Raw genomic sequence first — 16,387 nt, forward strand, 5'->3', positions numbered from 1 at the left:
ATAGCAGTGCCGCAGAACCAGAAGCCCAGTTTTAGAGGCAACCTCCTCACCCTTCTCCATCAATAGGAAAACGGAGAAGACCTTCAGTGCGTGGACTGTAGTTCCGGCTTGGTGGGGGTCCTGGTCTCGTCTCAGTCTGAAAATTTGAGTCCGCAGATGCCGAGAGCAAGGATAATATTTTCCTGCTTCCTGACCGTCCTGCTTTTTTGTTCCATCGGCACGGAAAAGGATGCGGAAGCAATACGCCCACACTGGGGAATGCCACATGCCGTTGAATTTAAGCTGGCAAGAGTTCATCAAGATTTCGTATGCCATTAACTGGGTCATGGGTCGCCGCATTTGCGGTCGCGTCTCCGCATCTGAAAAGCCGGGATATTAAGTGCGAAGGTGGTCTGCGGCATGGCAACTTTTTTAATTACCAGCCTTTTCCCCACATAAGACCAAAGAATTAAAGACAAGGCTTCGGTTAGTTGCCAGCAACTTTCAATGCGAGTGCTCTTTATTCATTTACATTGTCTTTTCCAAGACAGGCCACGACTTTGACCACATCGACCTTCATGGAATGCTGATCCTCGCGGAACTCCGCGTCCTTTAGGATCAGAGTCCACACATTGTCGCAGAATCTAAAGGTGTGCAGTCTTCCGGCCGTAAAGGTCATATTGCTCGTGCCATGCTCCTTAAGAGCTGATGTAACGCTCTTGTCATATTTTTGTAAAACCAAATTAACAATCTCCTGGGTTATATCGCCCCTCTGCAAAATACACGTGTGAACCGATAAGTGCGAAGGGCCTACATATATGTACACATGTACATGTACCAACTCACCTCCATCATCTCATCCAAAGTCTCCTGGAGCGTGCTGCCCAACGTGGTGGCCCTGTAATGTTGATAGTTCATCTCGGCTGAAGAGTTGAGCTAGGAGCCTTCTGCACACGCGCTGTAGGATTTTTGTAAAGAATAACTTTAGCGCATGTCATTGACACTGACACTGACACCCCTGGCACACTGACATCGATTGCAAAGTATTATCGAACCACTAACAATCGGATTCAACTGTTCAAGAAAGAGTCATAACACCAATGCCCCGGGGTATTCAAAACGGCCACCTAAAAAGATTTCGATGATTTATTTTATTCTGTTTATTCAATTCGTTTGCCACTATATTTGCTAATGTGATGGCCCTAATTGCTTCTCTTTGTAGGTTAGATGGTGCGGTGGCAATTTACTTGAAGCACTTCCTCCACATTTCCAGATTTCAACACATAGAATGTTCGTTTAGTTAAATGTCGTATGGGGGGTAAATGGAGATTTGGAAACAAAGAAGGCGTTTCTCCTTCGAACACTCACACAGCACAAACGGTGCTGCTAGCTCCCCGAAATACTTGTGAATTAGAAACTTTGAATAATTACAAAAAGCTCAAACATGGATGAACTGGCTAACGAGTACTCCGGCAGCGAAGAGAGGAGTGGAGAGGCCTCCAAACTCGGACTCCTGGCCAGGGTGGACCGTCTGCTCCGGCGCTGGCTGCCTGGATACAGCTTCATCCGCGGCAGGCGTCTCTCGACATCGGAAACCTCGATCGTGCAAGGCACACAGGGGGTGCGTGGGCGGCGTAAGCGGATGAATAACAAAGAGGAGGTATACCTGGACACCGGCATCGCAAAGTCGGAGTTCTGCGTCCACCTGGAGACCTTGCTGCGTAACAAGCTGCTCAAGAAGCAGAAGGAATTGGCCCTGGAGCATCAGGAGGGAAGACGCGAGATGGAGCTGGAGCAGGAACGGCAGCTTAACCAACTAGCCCAGCAGTAGGAAAGTCTACCTATTGAGTTATTTTTCAGTTCAATTGTGTATATATATTTTTAATACCATCAATCATCAATCAATCGTGGCGAGGCGCCTCATTAAAATTAATTAAAAATACTGACTGGCAATCACGAAAGCGCTTTCCCCAACAAAGGAAATCCCCAGGTAGCTTGTGGCATCAGGGAATCTTTTCGCTTTCATTTCCCAATGCCTAATGCCTATCAGTAGTCAACAGTGGAGTCGCTTATAATTGCCAAGTTGATGGGGTGATGCACCGTTGCTACTGTTATTTTATATTTAATATTTTTATTTAATATCAGTTTGCTTTGATACGGCTTGGTTGGCGGACGTGCTTTTCGTCGGTCGAAAAAAGAGGGATTTTGTCCCGCCAAATGCGGCACCTTTCTTACCAGTTTAGGCGACATAGTGACGCCTGCACTTTGAGTTCTCTTAATTTTAGATACTTTTTAGAACGCGCACGGGATCTTTTTATTTACCTATAGTTTTTCCCCCCTAGCGAGCCATCTGTTCGCTTCTGTCCAGTCAATCCCAGTGGGATTGAGCTGGTTGGCAATCGGGGATGTCAACAGAAGTGATATGAAAGCAACGTGCACTAAAACCCAATCCCCATTCCAGTAAGAGATATTGGCCAAGAGTATTTTAAATACATTTTATTATTCATAGGGATTTTCGATTAAAAATTTTGATTAAAATGGCAAATTTTTAAATTCTGTAAATTGTCCGTTTAATACTTAGAAAATGAGCATAAGCTTGATAATATATTGTTATGTTTCGTTTTTATTACGACAGCAGCCGTAATTGATCAATACTTCGTAAATCAGTTTATTCGTTTTAGATGCTACGAAAAGAAAACAAGGAGGAAACGCAGGTGGACAGCTAAAGGAACTTACGGATAGATTCACATATATATATATAAATATATATATATATATATAAAGGATGGGGTCAGTTGGATTTAAGAAACACATTTACAGAGGCGTCTTCAATGATATGTCTTGAAATATGTGTATTTGTGCTTCTAAGTTGGATAAGCCCAAGGATATAATAGATATGGTAAGTTATATTTATCGTACTAAGATTACTTTGATTTTTAAAGGTAAAGACAGCGATTTAAAATTGGAGTTAGTTAGTTTCCCTCAAAGATCGATGTAAAGTAAATCGTTTGTCGGTTAATTTGTTCTATTCGATTATTCAATAGTATATATATATATGTATATATATATTATATTATATTATTATATTATATATTATATTATATTATATTATATATTATATATATATATATATTATTATATTATATATATATATATATATATATATTATTATATATGTTTGTATGTATGTATATATTTAATAACCTTTTCAATTTGATAAGCTGTGCGTCCACTCAATTAAAAGATTTAATTTGATAAGTTATATTTAATTTGTTTGACCAGTAATTTGTTTACTGGTCAATCGATTCCACCTCGACTAGCTATGGCTTAGTAGTTGAAAAAAGTTGATAAGAAATAAACGACCGCTCTCTAATCTTTGCCGTTCGATTATTGGTGAACACCTGTATCGGTTCTTGTTATTCCAAGTCGGCAATCTCTGGATCGTGTTTTAATTTAAGCTATATATATTATTCAAACTTTGGATTCCTCTCTCGACAATCAGCATGCACATAGGGCGAAGTCCGGTAGCCTCAATCGTAGCTTAGGGAAATGGCCGATTTCGGTGTGGGCAGCGGCGATGTGGTGTCCACATCCTCGTCGTCGTTCTCCTGCGAGTCCTCCGGTTCTCCCAATGCGTGGACAAACTCGTAGAAGTCAATGCGCCCGTCGCCGTCTACGTCCACCTCCTTAATCATGTCCTCAACTAGATGTGCGATGTGGGATTACGAAACAATACACTTGCAACGACGTTATGGGCACTTACTGTCCTCCTCGTCGAGATCCTCGCCCAGACACTGCAGCACGGCTCGCAAGTCAGAGGCTGTTATGTATCCCCGGTTGTGCTTGTCGAAGACGCGGAAGGCGTCACGTAGTTCCCGCTCCTCCTGATCGGCGGAGGATAGACCTGACTTATCCTCGTACGTCATGTTTGACAGGATATCAACGAACTCCTCAAAACTGACGTTCCCGTCCCCTGAAAGTCATCGCATAATGAGGATTATCATTATAAATCATTATAAAATATAAAAGTAACTCCCATCGAGCACTTACCGTCCACGTCGATCTCCTGCAACATCTCCTGCAGCTCTTCCACTCTGGCAAATTGTCCCAGTGACCGCATCACTGTGCCGAGCTCCTCTTTGGTTATGCAGCCATCGCCATCCTTGTCAAAGAGCCGGAAAGCCTCCCGGAATTCCCGCATTTGTCCCTTGGAGATGCAGCGGCGTTTATCCAGGGTCTCGCCGTCGATTAGGTTGGGTCCGTCGCCAATTCCCAGCTCCAAGTCCGAGGAGGCATAGCAAATTTGACGGGTTTTCGTCTTTCGTCTGCTGCGGACGCTCAAGGCGGTTAAGGCAGAAGGTCGACGTCCCTCCGGTTTCGAGGACTGTTCGCAGTCGTCGTAGTATTCTTCCTCCTCTTCCTCCTCCTCGCCATCTTCCTCCCGCTCCCGCTCCCCCTCACCCTCCTCATCATAGTCGTAGTAGTCCAGCTCCGCCCCATGACGGTTCCTCTGAGCGTAGCTCACTCGCGTGCTCCTCCGCTGACCCACTTTAATGCCTTCGCAGGAGCTGGAGTCTGTGTCCGCATCCGCCTGCTCTGGGTGCGAATTGGCAGCACTTCGTTGTGGTTGCTTGTCCGTCAATTTTTTCCGCGGCCTCTGACGGCACTGCTCTGTCGATGGTTGCTGTTCGCTGCTGAGGTGGTGGCCCCCGCCTTCTGGTTGCCCATCATCCTGCATCGCCTGGTTTTGAGTCTCCTGATCCTCACCTTCAGCGACTGCCGCTGACGCCTGCTCCTCGTCGGGTTCATCGCCACTCGCCGCCGCGTTTCTCGTCTAGAATTTCAAGCACACTTGTAGTGATCATAAATTGAGAAAACAATTATCCGCAACACCGCAAATTTAGGCAAAATGTATATGTATTAATTATTAATCTCTCTATTTGTTTGCAAATGCCAAATAAGGCACTAAATAAGTAATTTAATTTCATTATTGCTTGCACACAATTATACATATAACGCAATGTTTACCGAATTTGCACCACAAACAGATTATAAATTATAAAAATTAATTGTACGCAACGTTTCCTAATTTGTTTGTAGGGTATGTTAAATTTTTAGTACATATGTGAATTGGTTATTGGGGCCATAATGGATAAATGGATTTGCTGTTTATTTTTTGTTTGGTTTACTAAATCTTTAAATATACTAGTAAAATATTCATATCGTTCAAAGTTTGCTTAAAAAGGCAGTAGAATTTTCATCTCAACTCCACTCACCATTAGTTGGCGAAACTCGCGGGCAATAGTTGAACCAGTTAAAAATTTATTAACTGCCGTGAAAAGCCGTTTTCCTTCCAACGTGGCGACCTTCCTCCCGCTTCAGGGGATTCAGGGGCGGAAAAGAATCCTCCTGACCGCTTTCGGTGTAAAGGATATGCAAATTCCCAATTCCAATCGATTAGTATCTGAAAAATAGGACACGTTTTCAAATGTCAGCTGCAAAGTGTCAAAGTGACCGACGCCACACAGAAACTGAAAATGTTAGTGAATTCATTTAATATATTCAATGACTTCATGTCATATCTGTGCATTTCAAATACAACACCCTAAATGGCATAATCAGCGTAATAAAGCATTTGATTGGCACACATTCATGTCACTTTTCGAGGTCAACAATGATGGCATAAAGCTGCTTGTATGCGTGGAATTCAAAAATGCTCTATATTATGCTATTTACTATATGTTGTATATAACATATATTCTATGCCTGTGTGGTAGTTTTCACATCACATCTGTACCACACAAAATGCACTCGTATTTAAATTTAAATGGTGCAACGCCAAAGGAATTTTTTGAATTAAGCGACGGCGTTTAAGCAAAATGTAAATAAGTTCACCAGCTTGGTGGACAAAGAGGAAAAGCGGACAAGGCGCTTAATGGGCGGGTTGGGAAAAGGGGGAAATCCGATTATCACTGTGGCCAGAAGGACATTCCTCTTTGGAGTCATTTCAAGCTTCCCACGTTCGCTTTTAAATTCCATTTCGATGGCTGTGCGTGGGCAGTTTTTTAGCATTTTTTTTTTTTCATTGCGGCGAAGCACAAATGGCCAATGGAAGGATGTGGTCACATGCAGGTGAAAACCGCAATAAAAATGGCCGAAAAGGAAGTGCCAAGGCGAGCCCAAGGACGCCCCAGGTGGCCAAGGACATTTGACAGCACGCTTCCCGCAGACTCACTTTGGAATTAAAATCCCCTTTCTCTAAATTCTTCGCATTGCATACGTCCACACATTTAATTATAATTAACCAGTAACTTGTCCATTAAAATGCATTGTTGGCCCGGGGAACAATGGCGGGAAAACTGGGAAACTGGGAAAACTGCAATGAAACAGGGAAACCGAGAAAAGCCATCTGCATGCAAAGCGAGGAGCATCATCCCATCAGTCCGTTCCACGTCAGCGGTTTATCGTCCTAGGTGTCGTTCCAATTTGCTTACTTGCCGAAACAAGGCGATGGTTGAAAATCAGACGTCCTGGTAACTGGTAAAACGGGCATTGTACAAATATTTTACATTTTTCAACGAAAACAGATATTTTAACTAGTACCCCACTTTGGGGGCATTTCTCCCAGTGTTTCATCTGGGTCTCTGTCTCTATTCCCTAACACCCATTCTCTGGCTGTTTCATTGCTCTGCAGTCGCGTGCAAACTTTCTGACATGAAATAAATGAAGACCACTTTCCACCCCCGCCTGGCTCTCTAATTTACGCATTTTCCCTATTTTCTCATATTGCTAGCATTTTGCCATCCGTCCAGGCGACAAATGCGTTGCTCTGCATAACTTATTCAATGCCTGCACGTTGGTCTTTGCTGGGAGAGTTTAAATTTTGAAGCCACAGACTCGATTCTACACCGAGGAGTCTTTCCACTGGCTAATCACATCGATTGGTCTCGAGCTGGAAAATTGACGACGAGCTGGAAAGTTTTCACGGTACAATCGTCATATGCCTTAAATGAGATAAAATTCGCATTACATTCCTTCAGCAACCATTATGACCTAACATTTAAGCACTTGTCCAAACCGTAAACAGTACTCTCCGCGTTTTATTGTTTAATTTAAATTGTTGACTGCGGAAAAGTGGGAGGCGCATTGGCCGGTGGATGCTCGCTTCTGGGAAGTGGGTGGCGCCTGGTGGGTTTGTGGCATATAGGTGGCGCGGTGGACACGACAGCAGTAGCCGCGTGACCACAGAGAACGTAATAGGATAACAGCGCCCCCACGCAATCAATTAAAGAGTACAAGGCACGAAAAAGTAAATATGATTTTGAAGGATTCGAAACTCTCGCCCTGCAGCTTCGGTCTCTTTTTCCAAAATTTCCAACGCTGCGTATGCGTTATGTTTGCATTCCAATGAGTGGGAGGGATGTTGGTTCTCCATGTGTATGGATGTTTTTTTCGTTCTTTTAAGCATGCAAAACGGTGGCAAGGGAAACACATTTCGTACATAAAAGCGGCAACAAAAAAGTTTACGCATAAATCAAACAAAACACTACAAAACAAACGAATAAGGGTCCCTTCGTCCTCCGGGCCTCAATTTTCCTTTCTTTACTTCCCCTCCTTGATTTTGCCTGCACATAAATATTTCGTTGGCAATAAAAAATTTAACAACGCCAACAAGACAAGCACAGACAACGCATTGTTTCAAAAACGTGGAGGCAGGCAAAGGCACTTTTGAATTGTTATCTTTGTATCAATTATTGCTCCATCGTTCCAGTCATTTCTCTATCGTTGATCTCCACTTACCGGGTTCGTGCCACAACGCACCAGCCCTCTTCGCCGCACTACTTTACTACTTTACTGCTGCCTCTTACATAATTCATGTGCCACCCCCTCCCACAGGCTGCTTGCCACATGTGCAGAAAGAGCAACCTAAGTGCCTTGAATGAATATGCATGATAATCAAGTGGCGCTGCACCCGCAGAGCTCTCTCTTCCACACTGGACACGCACCCGGTCGCTATTTCCTTCGTACAGGTCCTCGGTTTACTCACATTAAGTGAAGTGCGAAAAACATGGCATACTTTGCAGGGTCACTCTTACTGTGCCGAATATGCGAATGGTTCGTTAAAGCGCACCAGCTCCCGAAAGATATGATGCTCAAACACTTTAAAACATGTGTATATCAAAAGTCTGAATTCGGCTAAGACGCCTCTTCTAACGACTTCGCCTTGTATGTGGGCGTGTCTGGTTCTTTGTCGAGTTCGTTGGTCACAGGGAGCGAATGAAGAGCCAGCATTCAATGCCGTCTGTTTGTGACATTTGCATTCGACTTATAAGCCTTTTGACCAGATGAAACAACCCCACCGCCCCCTTCCAGCAGTTGGCTAAAAACTTGACCACGACGGTCCAAAGTCTTGGCCCACAAACTTCCGGCCAAAAAAATGGGACAAAGTAAGAGCAGTGAAATGAAATACAATTGATTCAAGGCAGAACTTTCGGAATGCGCAAACAATTAGCTTCAAAGACGAAAGTTTAGGTCCAAAAAAGTTTGCCCCAGATGCTTGCTTGACTGCCATATCAGAAACTTGGGGTTTGTGGTGGCTGCGGCAAATCGGAGGAACATAACGCGAAAACGAAGGCAGCGGGGAACTTCATCATTTTTCCGTTTTTTGAACAGCTTCCTCCCATTTATAAGCTTTCATTTTAATTTAACTTTAACCATAAGCTTTGAATACGGGGAGCACCCAGCCACGATTTTCAAAATGCGAACTGTGGTTCAAAGAACACTTTCTAGTTGTAGCTTAAATATAATGTGCAAAGGAACATCAAGATTTTGAATTAGGTGTGGACTTAAATTTATTTCACAGAATTATAAATTCATTTACAGAAAGCACACATATTCCGTTATCAACCACGTGCAGATATTCTTAAGACAAACAAAGCTATAAACTTTCAATAATGGAATAGTTATTCAAGGCGAAACATTAAAAAAAAATAAATGCATATGTTCTTAATACAACGTGCTTACGTTTTAATTTAACTTTAAATACGGAGAGCACCCAGCAACGATTTTCAAAATGCGAACTGTGGTTCAAAGAACACTTTCTAGTTGTAGCTTAAATATAATGTGCAAAGGAACATCAAGATTTTGAATTAGGTGTGGACTTAAATTTATTTCACAGAATTATAAATTCATTTACAGAAAGCACACATATTCCGTTATCAACCACGTGCAGATATTCTTAAGACAAACAAAGCTATAAACTTTCAATAATGGAATAGTTATTCAAGGCGAAACATTAAAAAAAAATAAATGCATATGTTCTTAATACAACGTGCTTACGTTTTAATTTAACTTTAAATACGGAGAGCACCCAGCAACGATTTTCAAAATGCGAACTGTGGTTCAAAGAACACTTTCTAGTTGTAGCTTAAATATAATGTGCAAAGGAACATCAAGATTTTGAATTAGGTGTGGACTTAAATTTATTTCACAGAATTATAAATTCATTTACAGAAAGCACATATATTCCGTTATCAACCACGTGCAGTATACTTAGGACAAACAAAGCTATAAACTATCAATAATGAAATAGTGATTCAAGCGAAACATTAAAAAAAATAAATGCATATGTTCTTAATGCAACGTGCAGATATGTTCAGAACAAATAAAACTATAAACATATATGGAAAAAATGTGTAAAGGCGAGTGTATGATCAGTTGTTTGGATGTCGATGTTTTGGTTTGGTGCGGTTGTTAGACATAAATCATAGCAGATCTACAATTTTTTCCAACGTTTCAAGATACTTTTGGGTGAACATGAAAAGACAAAACAACTTAAGTAAATATATTGGTTAATACAAAATAAAATTGAAAGCCATAAAGCTTGAATCGACTACCCGATGCCCCTTTACTGATCAACTTCTTGTTTGTTCAATGACACATTTCAAAAATGAACTGCTTAATTTTCGGTTAAATAATAGGGTATCGGGTAGAGATTTATGCACATCGAAGAGTCCGAAGTGAGTGCCGAACTAGCAACGAAAATGCAACCGCTCGGAAATGCATATATGACTATTTAAGTGCTTATTTGATTTGATGATGCAACCAATGCACTATGGGGAATTTGGCCTGTTTTTTTTACAGTAATGTGTTTTTCACCAGTATGCAAACTTGGGGTATTTCAGTATTAATATATTGGAAATAAGTTAAACTGTTATGTTATAGCCAAAAATGTTAAAATCAGCTGTTGCGAGCAAATACTTCGTGGCTGCATTGCGCGCAAAATTTAGTTGAAGTGTGTTCAATTCCTAACTCATTTCATGTAGTCTCTATGTGCGTTTTTTGAGAAATTTTATTTTTTAAGGAGCAATATCTCGATTGCCAATGCTGCCCTGCTGGAAGTGTGGCGCAATCAAAAGGGTGTTCGTTAAAATGAAAATGCTATAATAATAATAATAACGAATGTTTTCAGTCTATCTTTTGCGAAATTGGAGAAAATGCAATCGAAAAATATATGAATTTTCGAAAGTTTATTCAAAGTGGTTAGAAGAACACCTAGTCCTGAGAGAAAAAGAGAATAATAAAAAGGAAAGGAAATTAGCTAGACGTCAAAGAGGCGCGTTCGAAAACATAAGTGACTATCTCTTACACCAGAAGTCATTCCAATGCTAGCTTGCAAATATGAACCTGATAACGATTCTTCAGACTCTGCTGATTGTGAAGAGGAGACGACTATGAATTTTTTTACAATATTGAAATGGAAAATGAACTTTAGAAGTATAAAATTAAAAAAAAAAAAAATTGGGGCGGAGTTGGGGGCACGCCCACTTTTCCAAAATATTCCTGGGGGCATGTGTAACACATAAAAAAAATTCATCAAATATCTCCCGTAGTTTAGGAGTTATTAATTTTTGTAAAAAAAAAAAAAACAGGCCAAATGTTTAGCTATACTTATTATCGGTATTGGCTTTTTCGCCACTGTTCATATGGGCTATGATTAGAAAGAAACCTCTTTAGGGCCACAGGACTGCACGAGTTCCCGGATCTTCTCGCTGTACGGCGAGGACATCATAACATCATTGGAGACGAGATTTCTCCTGCCCTGAAAACTCTTTCCATTTGGCAAAGCAAAAGGGTATGGCTTCTTCAAAAGCGATTCTTGCTTCGTGGGCTCAGATGGCTTTCTTGTAGTCTCAGCAGTAGTAGTAGTAGGAGTAGTAGTAGTAGGAGTAGTAGTAGTAGGAGTAGTAGAAGTAGTAGGAGTAGTAGTAGGAGTAGTAGTAGTAGGAGTAGTAGTAGTAGGAGTAGTAGTAGTAGGACTAGTAGTAGTAGGAGTGACTGTAGTCGGTGGTTTCGGATCGTTCGTGATGTTCTCTGAACAAGGTTTTGTCACATCCCTTGACTCCTTCGGCTCCTCTTGTTTAGCCATTTGTCCATCACTGATGTTCACCAATGAAATCTGGAGCGGAGCTTTTACATCAAACTTAAACCCGGCTGGCAGCCGCAAATTCGGCAGTGGTGCAGGATGCCTTAGAGGAGCGGAATTAGAACTATCATTTTCGTTATCTTCGCTGGGGTCGCCCGTATTGAACAGTGAAAAGGTTCCATCCGGATTCTGCTTAAAAAAGATTCCGCTACTCATTTTCAAGCTAAAACAAAAAAGCGCAATTAAATGAATAAAGCAAAAAATGAGTTAACAAACCAATAAAGAAAACATATACAGGACAGCACAAAATTCAACGTTAATAAGCGAGCTAGACTTCACGAGTTAACACAAATGATAAAGTCGAAATATTTAAATACAAATACATATATATATATTTACGGTAGAAAACCAGCAATAATTTCTGGAGACTCCCTGCCATCTTCAACCATTCTTACAATTGGATTCAGCCTAAGGATACAACACAGAGAGCCTGGTACTTTGCCACCCAACTAACCAGCCTCGTTTATTTTTGACCGGACAGGTGAGCGGGTGGCCCAACATGTCAAGTGAACATTCCTTATGCATGTAAATCTCCAAATCCCCAAGAACAGTCACTTGGCGTGGCCTTTTGCTCTCCCCATCGTCCGTGCGTCTTTCTACTCCACTTCACTCCACTCATAAATTATAAACAAGGAATTCCCATTTCCACGCCAAGTGGCTGACAACTTGTGACTCGACTCCGGATGAGTGACTGACTGACTGATGAGCAGCCCGAGCGGCAGAACACCTGACAGCATTGTGGGGCGAAAATTGGCGGCGGAAAACGGGCCATTAGGAGCCCATCGACATCCAGCTTCCACTCCCACTCCCAGTTCCACTTTCACATCATCAACTTCAACCTAAGCGAGGACGGGCCAACTAATTTGTGCTCGCCTCAAAGTCAACAAGGATGCGAAGAAGAAGGAAGGTATATTGGATGGGCAAACATTGTGGCTGAAAACTCGACCCTAATGTGTGTGCGCGTGATTTTGGGCTTGAACTGGGATGTTTTGTACTTGGATGATGCTTCTCGATAGGAACAGCACTTTATGCCATCCAATAAATAACCGGTTCTCCGACCCCAAATAGACGATTGTGCATAGCGATAAAAGCAAGGTTGGCAAAGGGAAGAAAGCCCTAATCTTTAAACTGAAAGGAGTGGCGAAGAAACTTCACAACTTATAGTTGCCTAACTGGGGAGCTCACTAGTAGTTGCTAGTGAGCGAAGTTCGTTTAGGCAGGTTAAAGTAGCGATTGCATATTGCAAATGTTGACTTCCCTTGGATGAACGAGACTTCGACATGGCAATCCGAGAATTAAATAAAATCTCCGCATTTCCCCCCTATACTTTTCCCTCTTTTTTGGGGTAACCACTTGGATTATAGTTGGCCGAAAAAATGCTTTATGTGTGTGTTCTTTTGCTTTTCCTCTGCCGCTTGTGCTTTTCTTTGTCGCCGTCGGTTATTGTTGCCAGTTGCCCAGACAATGCAGTCCCCGAAAGGACATCATGAAACATGGCGAGACCTTGTGGGGAGTGGGTGGTTGGTTGGGTGGTCGGGTGACACGAATGAGGACAAGCAAGGCCACCGTCAAACGCCCCTTATGGAATACTTGTCATTGTGGTGCAAAAAAAGTGGTGCACTTTTCAGGGCCCTCACTCGGAAGCCGCTCACCTGAACGCCGGGCAGGAAATGGGTAACAGCTTATTGCATAACCCATAAACAGGCCAACGTTGCCTGGGCGGGATTAGGCCCTGTGCTGCTTTGTCACGGAATAGAAGTAGTCTTGAAAAGATTCCAGAGGTTTAATTGCCCTCAAGACCTTCTCTACACTGCAATGTACACATATACTGCGCGTCACCAGGTTAGCGCCCCCTGAGAAACAACTTTGATGTGAGATATTTAGAAAACTGTTTAAGCGAGAGCTTTGGAAAGTTGTCTACCTTAAAAGTTGAACAATTCTATAAATGAGACACTTTTATTCAAATAAAAAAAGAAAAACAATCCACAAATGGGTAAATCAAAATTGGGTCATCAGGATAGCGACCCCTACGATAGAAAAAACTAGATAATTAACACTTAAATATTTATATTTATATAAATTATTTATATTTATTTATAGAATATTTTTAAAGGAAATTAATGATAAGTTAATCTCCTTTGTTTACACGGACTTCACACATCATATAATCATATATTTTTTGTAGGTAATCCAAAGTAATCGTGGACCAACGGAGTTTTATTCCGGTGATCCCTTCCTCTTGAGTGGCATATTGTTTACCACCTTCGTATAGCTTCCCAGCCAACCATCCCCACACGTATTACGGTTTTGGGAGTATGGTGACCATTGCAGAACTTTTCAAATCGAATTTTTGAAAGTTAAAAGCTGGAATTTTTTGCCCACGTCCAGTTTTTGAGATATGAATTTTCGAAAAAGTTCGAAAATTAAAAAGTTGACTTTTAAAATTTTTTTTAAGTCGCAATAACATTGTTTGTCCACGTTTGCCCACCCATTAGAATTTTGAAAAAAATGTATACTTCAGAAAATATAAGACATTCAAGTTTACCTCGGTCTACTCAGAGAATAAAGCGTTTGACCATCTACTAAAACGAAATGTTATCAATAAAAAATTTGTTTTTTCGTTTGCCCATCCTTCCTAGAAAATTAGAAGGGGAAAATATCTTCAATCTTCGCCATCCCTTGCCTGGTATTCTTCATCCCAACCAGCTTGATAAGGAAAACGGAGAGGCGGCGGTAAGTGCGGGGCGGGGCAGCAAGACGAACGCCATGAGCTCCCCTACTACATAGGAAACTTTCTCGCACCAACAGATTTTTGCAAACTGCAAATTTTTCCACTTTGCTGCCTTGCGATTCAGTCAAGTAAAATATGCCATATATTCCGTATATGTATGTGTGTGTGCTCTTTTAGCGCATATGTGTGTATCGCACGCACACACACGCAAACGCACGTACGCAACTGGGTTGACAAGTTGAAACATTCATTAAATGAAAATTATATTTTATGATTCAAATTGCATTTCCAAGGCATCCTGCACTTGCGTGTGTGTGTGTGTACGTGTATTACCCTACACTTAGAAAAAACTGTTGCTAAGCCATTTTGATCGATTCGGTCCCCCACACGACAAATGTAACTAAACGCACCCAAGTGAAATATCCTTACCATCACAAAAGAAACTTCAGGATCGTGCTTAAATGGCTAAGCAGATTCCCAAGGCCAATTTTGCACTGATATATATCATATGCACATATGTATGTTTTCATCTATTTTAATGTACTGGACACAAAGGTATTTATGTGCATATGTATGCATGTGTTTTGTTCCCAGTACCAACTATCTTATGGATGCAGGTTCTGAACTCCAAGTTTGGTAACCAGATGAATTCCCTTCCGTCTTCTTTATATTAAAAGCGTGAGAGTAAATCATCAAGGGACACTGCCGTAAGGAAAACCCAAAAACCATGTCTCCTGGGTGTTTCGCCCTTTTTAAGGAGTGGTGCAAAGGAAATTTGGGTTTCCGCCGTACTTTACAATCCCTTTTTTCGCTCATTTTTCCTTTCAGCCTATGTGGCTGAATTTGGCGAAAGTGCTGCTGTTGTTCTCAGCGCAACAAGCCAATGCGGTGGCTGGAGGAAGAAAATGATAAAAGCGGGAAAAGTCGAAAGAGGGCTTTGGAAAACGAAATGGGAATTGAAAAACCTCTTCAAGCTGCTAGATTTGAAGTGTGTGGTCGTCGTTTTGCGGAACGTTGCTGGACGGAATTTAAATTTAGCGCAATTCGGACATACAGAAATTTCAGGAAAACCCACGAAAGCTGCCTCTGACTTGTTTAAATATATTCATTTAATTTTTTCTTTACGTCGTCCTAGTGACTTTCGTCCAGCGAAACTAGTTAGCCATTTCCGTTGTCTGCTAGTTTCCATCTCGCCACTTCTTTAATTACTTCCCTTGGCATGCAATTGCATCCACCCACCGGCCCACTTAATCGCCTAACCTCGGCGTCAACATGGCCGTGCTTCACTCCAAATTACATAGGGCCGACAAATTGCTCAGTTTTCCTTGTTTTCCTGGTTCTCTCGACTCAAAAAGTGTGCTACACCATTCGACAGATTGACAGCCACGTGGCCGCAGAGGAGGCGAGGTTGTGCAGGCCAATGGGTATACAATCTAAAATCCAGAGACTCCTGCATTCCGAGATAGGCGCGTGCATTTAAAGGTTTTTAGCAAAATTAGGTTTAGGAAATAATAAGGTATGTGCCCATAATGCAACAGAAAGGCTAAGTTTCACTAAGTGATCCAGCAATGTGTTCGATCGCAGCAATCGAAGCACTGGTTTGGTTATGTATTTAGTATTGTTATATGTATTTGTTTCCCGCGAAATTCTCCGAAAATGCAGCGGGCCCATTCGCCACGAAAGGAGCGACGGATGAAGAACGGGTGAGGGGAAAAGTTTCTTCACGAACCGCAGGTGCCGTTAAGTCGGCGGCATCATGGCGGAATTCGCATTCCGATTAAGCACGAAAGGAGACGGAAAAATAACGGATGAGGGGTGTTTTCCCCCCTGCAATCTGAAATAACTCCTCACACACACACACGGACACTAATAAACGAATAAAAAAAAAAACACTCGCACATTCACTCCAAAAAAAATGGAGTTTCTGTTGTTTCCCATTTCTAAAGTTTGGTGAGGAAATATTACGGATGAAATTATGGTTACATTTCGAACCCACCTTAACTCGAAGGAATGGAGATCCTGTTGTTTCCCAGTTCGAAAGTTTGGCGAGGAAAGATAACGATAAATTACGAACGCACCTTTACTTGAAAAAAAAAAGGATTTCTTACGAGACGGAGGCCGAAATCTTTACTAACGGAATAAACAGTTGCCGCTAAATCGACCAACTGAATGTAAAAACGGGACAACTGCGG

The 16,387-nt window shown here is 41.7% G+C and overlaps 4 protein-coding genes and 1 long non-coding RNA gene across 6 annotated transcripts; 2 read left to right on the top strand and 3 right to left on the bottom strand.

The window, feature by feature from the left end:
* Positions 1 to 466: 466 nt before the first annotated feature.
* On the bottom strand, positions 467 to 996 carry LOC6615932 (transcription initiation factor IIA subunit 2-2). The gene is made up of 2 exons (XM_002040263.2): positions 826 to 996; positions 467 to 751 (listed from the first exon to the last, which is right to left on the bottom strand). Exons 1-2 carry the CDS (start codon positions 895 to 897, stop codon positions 500 to 502), a joined length of 324 nt encoding a protein of 107 aa, XP_002040299.1. The 5' UTR covers positions 898 to 996; the 3' UTR covers positions 467 to 499.
* Positions 997 to 1,348: 352 nt separating this feature from the next.
* LOC6615933 lies at positions 1,349 to 1,893 on the top strand. Its single transcript, XM_002040264.2, has one exon. The coding sequence runs from the start codon at positions 1,424 to 1,426 to the stop codon at positions 1,808 to 1,810; it is 387 nt and encodes a 128-aa protein (XP_002040300.1). The 5' UTR covers positions 1,349 to 1,423; the 3' UTR covers positions 1,811 to 1,893.
* Positions 1,894 to 2,186: 293 nt separating this feature from the next.
* LOC116802099 lies at positions 2,187 to 2,868 on the top strand. The gene is made up of 2 exons (XR_004362469.1): positions 2,187 to 2,439; positions 2,647 to 2,868. It is a non-coding gene; the product is annotated as an uncharacterized LOC116802099 (long non-coding RNA).
* Positions 2,869 to 3,140: 272 nt separating this feature from the next.
* Positions 3,141 to 16,367, bottom strand: LOC6615934 (probable calcium-binding protein CML12). 2 transcript variants are annotated; one of them, XM_032724731.1, is made up of 6 exons: positions 16,304 to 16,358; positions 16,192 to 16,214; positions 5,256 to 5,443; positions 4,030 to 4,813; positions 3,743 to 3,952; positions 3,141 to 3,682 (listed from the first exon to the last, which is right to left on the bottom strand). In XM_032724731.1, the coding sequence occupies exons 3-6, from the start codon at positions 5,256 to 5,258 to the stop codon at positions 3,510 to 3,512; spliced, it is 1,170 nt and encodes a 389-aa protein (XP_032580622.1). In that variant the 5' UTR covers positions 5,259 to 5,443; positions 16,192 to 16,214; positions 16,304 to 16,358; the 3' UTR covers positions 3,141 to 3,509. The 2 variants fall into 2 exon arrangements, with proteins under 2 accessions (XP_032580622.1, XP_002040301.1); XM_002040265.2 differs by having other exon boundaries at positions 16,192 to 16,367.
* LOC6615935 (exocyst complex component 5) lies at positions 9,817 to 11,694 on the bottom strand. Its single transcript, XM_032724734.1, has one exon. It carries the CDS (start codon positions 11,618 to 11,620, stop codon positions 10,976 to 10,978), a length of 645 nt encoding a protein of 214 aa, XP_032580625.1. The 5' UTR covers positions 11,621 to 11,694; the 3' UTR covers positions 9,817 to 10,975.
* Positions 16,368 to 16,387: the final 20 nt, after the last annotated feature.

The sequence above is a fragment of the Drosophila sechellia genome, chromosome X (assembly GCF_004382195.2).
Source record: "Drosophila sechellia strain sech25 chromosome X, ASM438219v1, whole genome shotgun sequence".
In the NCBI taxonomy this organism is placed as follows: Eukaryota; Metazoa; Arthropoda; class Insecta; order Diptera; family Drosophilidae; genus Drosophila; species Drosophila sechellia.